The sequence below is a fragment of the Callorhinus ursinus genome, unplaced genomic scaffold, assembly GCF_003265705.2.
Source record: "Callorhinus ursinus isolate GAN/ISIS: 27379988/994484 unplaced genomic scaffold, GSC_fseal_2.0 scaffold57, whole genome shotgun sequence".
NCBI classification, from domain to species: domain Eukaryota; kingdom Metazoa; phylum Chordata; class Mammalia; order Carnivora; family Otariidae; genus Callorhinus; species Callorhinus ursinus.
The window spans coordinates 7,430,323-7,443,354 of record NW_027397119.1 but is presented as its reverse complement, the minus strand read 5'-3'; the positions used below and the strand labels follow the sequence as shown (position 1 = coordinate 7,443,354).

The window sequence follows — 13,032 nt, the reverse complement described above, 5'->3', positions numbered from 1 at the left end:
AGCCGGGTGGAGAGGGAGAGGGAGAAGCAGACTCCCTGCTGCGCACGGAGACTAACATGGGGCTCCATCCCAGGACCCTGGGACCATGCTTAACCGACTGAGCCACCCAGGCACCCCTAAGTGTTTCTCTTAAGTAGCAGGGAAATTAACTTTTCTCTAGTTGGTACATTATTATTATTTTTTTTTTTTTCCCAGGCTGACCCTCTGGAGTTTATTCACTTCTAGTGGTACCGGGCCAGATGGAGACTTGGTGGCACCCACCCCCCTCTTTTTTTTTTTTTTTTAAGATTTTATTTATTTGACAGAGCGAGACACAGCGAGAGCAGGAACACAAGCAGGGGGAGTGGGAGAGGGAGAAGCAGGCCCCCCACCGAGCAGGAAGCCCGATGCGGGGCTCGATCCCAGGACCCCGGGATCATGACCTGAGCCGAAGGCAGCCGCCCAACAACTGAGCCACCCGGGTGCCCCTAGTTGGTACATTATTATTCATGATAACTATGGTATGTAAATCATGGCGTACTCCCATTTACAATGTTGCCTAAATGTGATGGTAGCATCAGAAAAATCAAACTTTGTACCCTGAAAAAAGACATTTGGATTATAGCGAGCCTATTAATGGATTAAGGCATAATAGCACTCTTCATTTAGGTACTTGGATCTTCCTAGCTAATGAAGAAAAATTTATTAAAGATCTATTTCTGACCCAGAAGGAAAGAAACATAATTGCAAGTAATCAGTATTTAGTACAAATTGAATTGACAGCCCCAGGTTATACTTTTTTATTACCATCTTGGGGTTAATTTAAGCATTTTTGGCTCTCTCCAGGAAGGTTTATGAAAATAGCCATGTTCACATCAAGCCAGATTTACTGCTATGACTTTTTTTTTTTTAAAGATTTTATTCATTTATTTGACAGACACAGCGAGAGAGGGAACACAAGCAGGGGGAGTGGGAAGGGGAGAAGCAGGCTTCCCCCCGAGCAGGGAGCCAGACGCGGGGCTCGATCCCGGGACCCCGGGATCACGACCTGAGCCGAAGGCAGACACAACCGAACGAACCACCCAGGCGCCCTTGCTATGACTCGGTCTCATATAGAAATTGTGGGGTTTTTTTTTTCTACTTTAATAGAAAGTTTAAAGCAAATGACCTCAAATTTTGAAAGTTACAGATTTAGGAATTTGGTGGTCTCATTTGGAGACTTTCTTTGGATCCTCTATATGTATCTTTAAAAAAAAGTGGAAATATCTTCAGTTTTTTTCTCACAAAAAATGTTATTTATAGGGGCGCCTGGGTGGCTCAGTCGGTTAAGTGTCTGCCTTCAGCTCAGGTCATGATCCCAGGGTCCGGGGATTGAGTCCTTGAGCGGGGAGCCTGCTTCTCCCTCTCCCTCTGCCTGCCTCTCTGCCTACTTGTTCTCTCTCTCTACGTCAAATAAATAAATAAAATCTTTTAAAAAAAAGAAATTAAAAAAATGTTACTTATAAAAGTAATAGGGAAATCTATAAAAGCGTTCTTACATTGTAAAAGGTAAGTATGCTAACTAACCAGTGTACCTTCTTGAGGTGAGAGAATTTTTTTTTAAGATTTTATTTATTTATTTGAGAGAGGGAGAGGGAGAGAGGCAGAGGGAGAGGCAGACTCCTCACTGAGCAGGGAGCCCAACGCAGGGCTCAACCCCAGGACCCTGAGATTGTGAGCCAGAGGCAGATGCTTAACTGACCGAGCCACCCAGGCGCCCCTTAATTTCTTTTTATATGTATGAAAAGGTTTTTTTTTTTTTTGTTTAAGATTTTATTTATTTATTTGACAGACACAGCGAGAGAGGGAACACAAGCAGGGGGAGTGGGAGAGGGAGAAGCAGGCTTCCCGCTGAGCAGAGAGCCCCACGTGGGGTTCGATCCCAGGACCCCGGGATCATGACCTGAGCCGAAGGCAGATGCTTAACGACTGAGCCACTCAGTTGCCCCAAGTATAAAGAGGTTTTTATACTTCTTCATTTTAAGGATTTTAACACAAATGTTAATTGTTTAGAATCCTTCTGTATTGGTAATTAGGATCTTTTCCTTATGGACTCGGTTGAATGCTTTATGATCAATACAAAACATCAGTCTTTTTCTCCCTGGATTTGCTCCGGGGAGGCTAAGTTTGTGGGGAGGCTAAGTTCCTGTCGTTCAGTTGCGACTTTAAAATACAAAGGTAGCATTATCATGCTCCCTCTGCCCCTCCCCCCCTCTCTCAAAGATCTATAGCAGTAGGGGTAATAAGTAGGATACATAGATCTCTTCTAACCCTGCTCACTTTGAGGATTCATCAAGCCAGAGTTATATTGTTTTCAATTAATATGTTTTAGTGACAAGTTTGCTATCAGGGAATTTAAAGAAACCATTGTACACATTAAATGGAGAATACGGGGGGTGGAGGTGGGGGTATGTGTCTGTGTAATAATTTGAGTTGCATCACTGTTTTACCATGAGCAGACTCCTTAATCTCACCAGGAAAGATAGGGGAAGCCTGGTTTATGGAAAGTGGGTTGCCTGAACCATTGGGAAGATACCCTCGGGATCTGATGAGGACAAGGTTTAGAAAGCTGAACTACAAGGGACGATCTTGGGAGTGATTTATGAGGTCTTGTTCTTTTATTATTTTTATTTAAAAAAATTTTTTTCACCCCCCCATGCCTGGCAGTTCCTCAACCCCAGGCGGTTTTGTTCTTTTAATCTTTTATTCTTCCCTTCATCTTAGTACTATCCTTTTCTCTGTCTCCTCCTGCCATTGTTTGCTGAATATATATTTATACTTTTTTTTTTACTATTGTTTTATAGGTCCTTCCCTAGAAGATGATGAGGACCTCCATAGCAAAAGAAAAGAACAGCACAATTTCCAGAGGTGTGCATTCATTAGAGATACTGTCCACCAAGAGGAAGAAAGGACCTCACAGAATTTTTAACTCTCTCCAGAGCTTGCTGCATACTTTCCCACCAGAACCTTAGGTTACCATATATAGGGTTTGGGACTGGATTAATTTTCAGAAATATCCCAAAGATGTTCAGGGTCAAAGAAAGAGGTGATGGTAAAGCTGCATGCAGTATGCTGCTTTGAGTTACCTGCTTTTCTTTCTGTGTTTTTTGTTTTTTGTTTAAAGATCTTATTTTTAAGTAATCTTTACACCCAACATGGAGCTCAAACTCATAACCCCGATATGAAGAGTTGCATGCTCCACCGACTGAGCCAGCCAGGCGCCCCAAGGCTGCTTTTCTTGACGGAGTTCATACATTGGCTCTGCAGGCAAAAACCAGAGAGGAGTCCCAAAAAAGCTTTGAAAACTCATATGCATATTTATTCTGAAACAGTTGTCTTTATTTTTATTTATTTAAAAATTTTATTTATCCATTTGAGAGAGACAGAGAGAGAGCATGGGGGTGGGTAGGGAGGGGCAGAGGGAGAGGGAGAAGCAGACTCCCCGATGAGCAGGGAACATGATGGGGAGCTGAATCCTAGGACCCGGAGATCATGACCTGAGTTGAAGGCAGATGCTTAACCAAGTGAGCCACCCAGGTGCCCCTATTTTTTTTTTTTTTTTAAGTAGGCTCCTTGCCCAGTGTGGAGTGCAGAGCTTGAACTCACAACCCTGAGCTCAAGAGTTGAATGCTTAACTAACTGAGCCATCCAGGTGCCTCAGGAATGGTTGTCTTTAAAAACATTTCATTATGAGGGGGCACCTCGGTGGCTCAGTTGGTTAAGTGTCTGCCTTTGGCCCAGGTCATGATCCCAGGGTCCCTCCTTAGGGGGAGTCTGCTTCTCCCTCTGGCCCCCCCCCCACCACTCATGCTCTCTCTCTTGCTCACTCTCAAATAAGTAAACAAAATCTGTAAAAAACAATTTTCATCATAAGAAGATGAGCTCTTCTTTGGATCTCAAAAGCACCATGACCCTTCCTTTCCCTCTCCCTTTGCCCTTTTAAATTATATTCATTCTGACCTCATCTTGTTAACATTTGCATCTGTTCCTTGTGTGCTGCCACCCTCACTAATCGGTAAATGCTGTGAGGGCAGGGATCTTGTTTGTCTTGTTTCTGAGCCCAGAGCCTAGAACTGTAGATATTCAACAAAGATTTGAATGAGTTAATCACTTTTTTAAAAAGTTTATTTATTTATTTTTGTAATCTCTATACCCAGTGTGAGGCTCAAACTCACAAGATCAAGAGTTGTGTGTTCTTCTGATTGAGCCAGGCAGGTGCCCCGAGTTAATCACTTTCCTAAAGTCACCTCTCATACAGCCTTTACCGAGATTACATCAACACAGCCATGTCTGATTAGAAACAAACATGCCACGATCATAGCTGATGTTGAATCACGGAACTGAAAAGTCCTTACAGAGAAGTTGCAGTAAGCTCTAAATTTGTAGAATGTAATTACAAATTTCAACCTGGCTAGGGATACCGCATCAGTTAATTTGAGTGTCATTAATAAGGTGCATGAATTTCATATGTGAGCAAATCAGCTGAGACCTTCCTTTTCCAGAATTAGTATTCTGTATCAATAATACCAAAGTATTCTTCCCACAACACCAGCAGGTTTATTTGTGGCCAAAGACCGGCTGTGGGTTGCTAGAGATGGTCTGTTGATTCCACTAGATGGCGTTACCATCTCGAAGCGCCTGACGGATCCCCACGATTACTAATGTGACGGGTGTTGCTCCCTTGGAGGTCATTCCCTGGGTGTATAAACAAGCTGTAGAACTGCCCTGCCCTGCCTGTGCCAGGCCTGCCCATTGTGACTCCACCTTTTTGTGGTAACCATCCTTTTTGTGGTAACTGTTCCTTAAAGGAGAACCACGATTTGAGGTCGAACACAAACACATGAATTGATGGTTCCTGCTCTCCAAGGAGGGAGAATAATTAGGAGATTAGGGGTGAAATCTAAGAGGCTGATGTACGGCTATTTGCTGAGTTTTCTGGATCGGGTTTTTTCCAGTTAGGGCTTCATCTCCCTTAACTATCTGCTCAGCATTCTGCTTCCTATTGCATTCCTGTGAACCAGGGCAGTCCTTCTCAGGGAGCGGAGAGAGAGGGTGCCACGTTGCTCGAGGTATGGAGAGTCACTATGTCTGATTATGGAGTTGTACATGGGACAGGCTTGGAAGGAGGAAAAGAGCCTAAAGAACTGCTGGGCCGGGGTCTCATGCTGTTCTCTGTTTCCCTCTTAGAGCTAGCAGCCAAGACCAGGTGGTACCAGGACTGTTCTTTGGTAAGTTGGTATTGGCCCCGAGGCGCTGCCCCCAGCACACACACTTCCGGTGTGCAGAATGGAAGGCCGGTGTGTGTTTGCATACGGTTTTCTCTGCCTGCAGTGGCTGGGCCACCTTTCAGCTGTATTACAGTGGTGCTCTTCCTGCCTTGTGTTTCTGCTGGATTTGACTGAGTAGCAAGCGGAGGAGATGTTTTGTTTTTTGGGGTTTTGGGGTGTGGTTTCTACCTTCAGGAATTTACAGAGGAGTTTTTTTGTTTTGTTGACTTCCGACGACCTTCCCCAAGACAACCTGCTGTGAGTCACAGCTTGACTGGCCTGGGGGGTGTGGCCCAGGACTGCCTAAGAGATGGCAGTTTTTTAGAGGAATATTGACTTACAGAAGAGAAGTCTTGCTGGGAAGTCAAAGGGCTGAAGCAGGTGCATGTTCTTGCAGTTAATTTCCCAGGTCATTTCAGGGGGGATGACAAGTTATGTTTAGCAGGTGTCCCTTCTTCTGCCTCCCATTTGGCGTAGACCCCCTTCAGGGTCCATTGGGAATATTTACCTTCCTTGATCAGGTTTCATCTCCCCCCCAAAGGCTTCCCTGATGATGACTTCATCTGTGTATCCTCACGGAGTTCATTACGTTGTTCTCAGTGTTACAGCCCCCTGTCGCCCTTTCTCTCACTGTTCATGTCACACTGAGTTGTAGCTGTTTGCGCTTCCATTTCTTCCTACAGACTGTCCACCTCTTTGCTGGAAGGGTCCTCAGCACAGTAACCAGAATGTCTTAGGTGCACAATATACTTTGTTTTAACTCAAGTGACAATTTCCATAGCCGCCTTCTCCCAGTGGATAGGCTCCCGGCCAACACACACAATTAAGTAATGTATTGATTCGTGTGTTTCAAAAAAGCAATTAAATGTGTGGAAAATTCTATTTTCAATGTATACGTTATGCTTATTTATACTACTTGAGATGTTTTTGAGAAGCTAGTATTACTAGTGATGACTTTAAAACTATGGTTTTAAATCAGTTGATGTCATATCTTCATTACAAATCTTTCAAGTGACAGCATGAGGTGCATGGGAACTTGATCAGTGTCATGAAAGGCACTTCCTCATTGGGTAAATATAGAGCATTTCCATTACCCCAAAAAAGTTCCCTCCTGCTCTCTCTTTTTTTTTAAGGTCTACATGCAACGTGGGGCTTGAACTCAAGACACCGAGATCAAGAACCGCATGTGCTCTACCGACGAGCCAGCCAGGCGCCCCTCCCTCATACTCTTGTATTCAACCAACCTGCAGCTTTTGGCAGCTGATGATCTGCTTTTTGTCACTATTTTACCTTTTCTAGAGTTTTATAAAAATGGCATTTTACATACAGTTATGTACCCTTTCGTGTCTGGCTTGTTTAATCTAGTGTCATACTTTTGAAATTCATTTCTGGTGTTGGGTATATCAGTCATCTACCCTTTAAACTGCTGGGTAGTATCACATTGTACGATTACACCACAATTTATTCATTCATTCACTCTTAGGTGGACAGTTGGTTGGTTTGTTTACAGTTTGTGGCTATCATGACTAAAGCTGCTGTGAACATTTGCATACAAGTGTTTCTGTGGACACACATTTCATTCCTTTCTGGATAAATGTAGGAGTGAGATTGCTGGATCATATGGTAAGTATATGTTTAACTTTATAAGGAAACCACTTCCAGTTTTCCACAGTGGCTGTACCAATGGCCCCACGTCCTTCCTACCACTTGATATTCTAAGTCTTTAGAAGTTTTGCTATTCTACTGGTTTTATAGTGGTAACCTTACTTGGTATAAATTTGCAATTTGCATTTGATCCATAAACATAGTATACCCCTCCATTTATTTGGATCTTTTGAAATTTTTCTCAGCAGTGTTGTGTATTTTTCAAAATACTGGTCTTGTACGTATTTTGTTACCTTTATCCCTAAATATTTCTTTTGTTGATGCTGTTGTAGATTGTACTTTTTTTTAATTCAGTGTCCAATTCTTGGCAGCATTTAATATATGGAAATACAATTTATTTTTGTATATTGATCCTGTATCCTCTGACCTTAAGATTTTATACATTGATAATTATATCTTAGAATAAATAAAAAGTTTGCCTCTCTTTCCAATCTGTATCCCTTTATTTCTTTTTTCTTGCATTACTGTACTGGCTTGGATGTTTAGTACATTATTGAATAGAAATGATGACAGCAAACACCCTTGTCTTGCCAGTAGGATTGGTGATTCCTTTTCTTTCATTCCTAGTGTTTGTATTTTATGTCTTCTCTCTCTCTCTCTTTTTTTTTTTTCCTATCAGTCTGACTGGAGGTTTATCAGTTTTATTGATCTTTACAAAGAACCATCTTTTGGTTTCATTGATTTTTCTCTATTATTTTGCTGTGTTTTGTGTCCTAGCTCATTAATTCCCGATTTGTAGTCCATTTCCTTTCTGCCCTGAATTATGTGATCTATTTTATGTATCTCCCAATTTACAGAAGAAGAACCCGAAGCATCTTAACCTAACCCAGATTACATAGCTAGGAAGAATGACAGAGAACGGACAGTTACAGCCAACCTGGCTCCAGAGTCCCTGCTTCACTCCTTTCAGGAAATCTTCATAGATGAGATGGAAATAGGGTTGGAGTTTGGAAAAAAGAGTACTCTTAATTGGGTAAGTGTTGGGGAAAGGGAGCAGTTAAAGGATAGGGAGGCAAAGGACATTTCAAGTACGAAAAATGGCTTTAGGGAAAATGTAAAAATGGAAGAATATAGAATGCATGTTGGGGGAATGGCTAATAGGCAAGTCAAGCAGGGTATGGGCTGTTTGGGATGGAGAAATGTAGTGGAGGAGGAAGTTTTTACCCTAAATGATAGATAGAGCACTTTGAAGGTCATGCTAAAATTTGGTCCATTTCATTCTACATGAGACAAGCCAGCAAAGCAGTGACATGGTCAAACTAGTTCTTTTGGATTACCTCTCAGGTCATTTGGTGGATGGATTGAACTGAGGAGAAACGAGAATGGGTCAAGCAAAATGTTCTTGTACAAGTGTAGGTCTGAAGTAATGACATGTCAGCTTTACTGTCTTTGGTGACAGAGGAGGGTGATGTTATTAACTGAGCTAGGGAACTCTGAAAGAGGAGTATGTTGGGGGGCGGAGATGTAAGAACTCTGCTTTACATGGATAACTGACCATTTTTAGCATCTTCTCCATCTGCAGGAAGCAGCCAGGTGAGCCATCTCAGGGAGATCTTGTAGGGTAGTTCCAGTGAAGGAAGGAAAGAGAGGAAGGGCTTAGGTAAAGAGAGACAGAATTCATAGACCAAAAGCAGGTTTGGAACGATTTCCTTGAGCAGAAAAGAGCATGGGGGTTTCGAGAGGTCTTATGAGTGGCTTGAATCAGCGTTTTGTTCCCACGAAACCCCCACTCAACCACCCTATCCAAACTTTCCCCCAAGTCCAAGCTTGGCCAAGAATCAGCTGATTCTTCAAGGAACGGTGACGGCTTGAGCCAGGAGCATTATGGGAGGTGGCCAGAGTGGACAGAAGATTAAAGGGTCCTTCCTAGATCTTTTAGACTCCTGGAAGCTCCTTATGACTCTAGAGGTTGGGGGAGTGCCTCAGTAGTGATTGAGATAAAATTTTCTGCCACCCTAGTGGGATGAAGACCCGGAGCAAATCACATTTTATTTAAGAAAATAAAAGATTATGGGGTATCTGTTTGGCTCAGTCAGTTGAGCATGCAACTCTTGATCTCAGATCTCACGCAATTCTTGATCTGAGGGTCATTAGTTCAAGCCCCACGTTGGGTATAAAACTTAGTTAAAAAAAAATAAAAGGAAAAGAAAAGGTTATGACATTTCTTACTCCCCAGCATACGCATAACTGTTATGACTACTTAGTTTAAAAGCTTGATTTATGTATCTGTCTCTCAGTAAACCATAAACTCCTAAAAAATCATAACTTACTTATGAAAGTGGGCCCAGTGCCTAGCCAGAGCTTGGTTGACTCTCATTAATTTGTTCATTCAGTATCCTTTATGAGCAAAGTGAGAGACCCTGTACTATGGCTGAATATTCTTTTATTCAGCAAAGATTTGCTGAGTACTTACTGTGTGCTGAGCCAAGAGCTGAGAACACAGATGTGAACAAAACTGGCAGAGTCTCTACTCTCAAGCTTACGTCTTAGATGGGGGAGTTGATATACACAAACAAAAAAATGGAACAAGATAGCATCAGGTGGTGATATAAGCCTTGAAGATAATGGAAGAGAAAGATCTGATAGGGAGAAACTTGGGGAATGACTCTGGACATAGTCATGAGGGTAACTTTGACCTCATACCTGAATGGTAGGAGGGAGTGAGTCATGAGGTGATGGGGGGAAGGGAGGGATGGGAAGAAGGGGGAGTGAACTAGGAGATGATAGTGGATGGCAAGCAAGGGCCAGATCATGTAGAGCTTACAGAGGAAGGAAATTTGGGTTTATTCTAAGTGTAATTGGAGTGTTTGAACTGGTAGGTGTGTGGTACTATAATCATTTTCTCTTTGTAAAGATCCTCTGGCTAGTGTGTGAAAAATGAGTGGGCCAAGTAAGGAAGGAGGGAGACCAGATGAAGAGGGTATTGGATGGTCTAGGAGGAACATGATGGAGGCTTGGACCAGGTAGCAGTGGAGGAGGAAAGAGGGTATATCTGGATGGAGATCCAGTCGATTAGATGTAGAATGTGAGGAAATGGAGGAAATCTTGGGTGACTCCTAGGTGAGATGGCCAACCATCTTGGCTTTCCTGAGACTGAGGAGTTTCCTGGAATAGGGTTTTCAGGGTTAAAACAAGGACAAGTCCCAGGCAAACCAGGACAGGTGGTCACACTACTCCTAGGTTTTTGGACCAAGCAATGGGGTGATTATTGATTGTGCCGTATACTGAAATAAAGAACAGTCCAGGAGAACAGATTTGGAACTATAAATCAAGAGTTCTATTTTGACCACATTAAGTTTGAGATACTTATTAAACATCCATGTGGAGGAGTAGACAACTGGATATACACATCGGAAGCCCAACGGAGAGGTCAGACTCAGACAAATCTGGGAGCCAGCAGCATGTAGATGGAATTTAACACAATGGGGGAGATCACCTAGGGACAGTGTGTAGGTAGAGTACAGAACCAGGTTGAGGGTGAAGTTTGGAGTCTCCAACATTTTAAGGTTAAGCAGAGATGAAGCAGTTACCCAAGAGATTAGGAAGGAATAGCCAGTGAAGTGGGAGGTAAACCAGGAGAATGTGGTGTCATGAGGCCTAGAGGGAAAAAAAAGAGCTTCATGAAAGTGGGAGTGGCCAAACACTGCCCAGTAAAATGAAGACAAAAAAGTGGATTTAAAAGACAGTTCCTGAAAAGAGAGAGAGAGAGAGAGAGAGAAACCAAGAAACAGATTCTTAACTATAGAGAACAAACTGGTGGTTACCAGAAGGAGGGGGGAGGAGGTAGGTGAAATGGGTGATGGGGCTTAAGGAGGGCACTAGTCCTGATGAGCACAGGGTGATTAACATAAAACCAGGGAAGGAAGGGAGGGAGGGAGGACGTCTGTGCTCCCGAGGAGTGGGGCGACAGGAATGTCCATTGCCATACAGGGAGGACCAGCACAGAACGCTGGGCAAGTGCAGGGGGCTCCTCTCTGGGCTACGCCTTGCAGGAGAGTGGAAGACAAGAGCAGATAGAGAAGGGTTCTGCGGAGGGAGGAGGCCCCCCGGGCACAAAGGCACAGGCAACAGTAGGGTTTTCGGGATGGCTGGGGCAGAGAGTGCAGAAACAGATGGTGGCGCCCAGGGCAGGGAGGAGGGAGGGCTGGAGCCCCAAATGCATTACCCAAGGTGAGAGCCCAAAAGTGTCTGTTGGGCTTCGCGGCCCAGAAGTTAAGGGCTTATCTTTGCCAGACTAGTTTTAGCCTTTTCTTTCTTTTTTTTTTTTTTTTTAAGATTTTATTTATTTGACGGAGAGAGACACAGCGAGAGAGGGAACAGAAGCAGGGGGAGTGGCAGAGGGAGAAGCAGGCTTCCCGCGGAGCAGGGAGCCCAATGTGGGGCTCGATCCCAGGACCCTGCGCGATCATGACCTGAGCCAAAGGCAGACACTTAATGACTCAGCCACCCAGGTGCCCCAGTTTTAGCCATTTTCAAGGAGTTGTGGAGACAGAAACCAGACTGTGAGTAACTGGGAGGCACGGAATTGGGCACTGGGAGAAGTGGAAGGAAGGAGCGTGGGGATATGGTAGCTGGGGGTGGGCATGGCGTTTGCCGAGTGCACTTGCATATGTGTGTGCAAGCGTGTGTGTGTGCGTGTGTGTGTATACATGCTTGAGGGGAAAAAACAGAAGAGAGGGAAAACTAAAAATACAGGGGAGAGGAGATCATTGAGGGAGGAAGCTGAGGAGCTGGTGAGGGATGGGCGCTTGTAAAGTGCGAATACGAGGAAGGTGGAGCTTTGGACGGGAGGAGAGAGAGCCGGATGGGCGGAAACACAGGGGAGGTTGCCCCAGCGGGCCTAGGGAGACTGAACTAACGTGGTCAGGTCAAGGCTGTGTCTTTCTGACTGCCTTTGCTTTGCCCTGGAATGATGATGGGGTGCCCTACAGTAATGCTGGCAGCGAGACTGGCTGCGGACACAGCAAGAGGAAGGTGGAGAGTGAATGACAGGGGCAGCGACCTGTTTCCTTCCTCCAGTGGCATGGGGTGACGTTTCCCGGGCCTGAGAGCAGCGAAGGTGGACAGGTGCATCCGGCGGGTAGTTCTGCAGCGTGGGTACGGTTGAGGACGAGTGGCGGGATGCTGTGACCGGCTGTGAGTTTGGGCTGAGTGGCACAGGAAGTGGACCAAGGCTTTCGTGGAGAGATGAGGAGGGAATTGGAGAAGCCAGAGGTACTGTAGGAAAGCAAGGAGCAGGTGGGAAGGGAAGAGAGGAAGGAGGGTGTTGGAAGGAGCCAATCTATGATCAGAAAGTGGGATATTTGAGTTAATGTTTTCTAAATTAGACTAAATCTGAGTGGTCAGACCGTTTAAAGCATGGCCTTGGGTGTGAGGAACTTAATGGAGTGGAGGTGACTGCCCCTGGAGACAAGGATATTAAGGTGTAGTGGGTTAGGACATTGGGTAGTTAATTCACATGGGCACCAAAATCGCCCGACATGAGAGGGAGACGACGCGTGGGGAGGAAGAAGCTGAACCAAGAGCCAAGGTCTCTGACGAGTGTTGAGCCGTGACCAGCAGGTGGGTGGTGGCAGAGACGAGGGGAAGAAACTGGTTGGCTGAGGGCCGGAGCTGTTTTACATGGAGATAGAAGCATAATGGTGCCTTATGCATTTATTGAACTAAAACTGAGCCAAAGTGCTGTGTTAGTTCCAGGAAATGCCCAAGTCAGCACCAGCTGCCATTTTCTAGAAGAACCTGAGGTCAGACATTAACGTCAGCACAAGAGCGTTGCCTGAGCTAGAGAGTCAAGATGGGACCCAGAGAAGAAATACCGGCAGGTAGACTATGGGCCCATCTTGCCGGCTCCACCTGGCCCCTGTCTCTTGCCTTGAGCAGAGGACTGACAGGCTCAGCCCTCCTCTCCCCCTCTGGGGAGCTGCCAGGGCCAGTGCTCTGCTCCACGACGCAGTCCTGGCAGGAGAAATCAGCCAGCCATCTTGGGCTGGCGTCCTTCCCAGGAGAAGCCAGAGCAGAGCCTTTCAGATGGAGCTGAAGGGGGCACATTTCAGGCACACTTCTCACCCGTGAGCAAGGGCTC

The 13,032-nt window shown here is 44.9% G+C and overlaps 1 protein-coding gene across 16 annotated transcripts in view; it reads left to right on the top strand.

Annotated features, from left to right (window-relative positions):
- Positions 1-6,613, top strand: part of PIK3C2B (phosphatidylinositol-4-phosphate 3-kinase catalytic subunit type 2 beta) — an 88,974-nt gene extending 82,361 nt beyond the window's left edge. For 7 of the 16 annotated variants that reach the window (XR_012375851.1, XR_012375845.1, XR_012375847.1 and 4 more), the window contains 2 exons: positions 196-500; positions 2,823-6,613. Coding sequence is in view for 3 of the 16 variants with exons in the window: in XM_073884630.1 (XP_073740731.1) it covers positions 2,823-2,841 (19 nt within the window). In the remaining 13 variants the exon portion in view is untranslated. The remainder of the gene's footprint in view (positions 1-195; positions 501-2,822) is intronic. The other 9 variants (XR_012375856.1, XR_012375855.1, XR_012375854.1 and 6 more) reach the window with 9 other exon arrangements.
- The last annotated feature ends 6,419 nt before the right edge of the window (positions 6,614-13,032 follow it).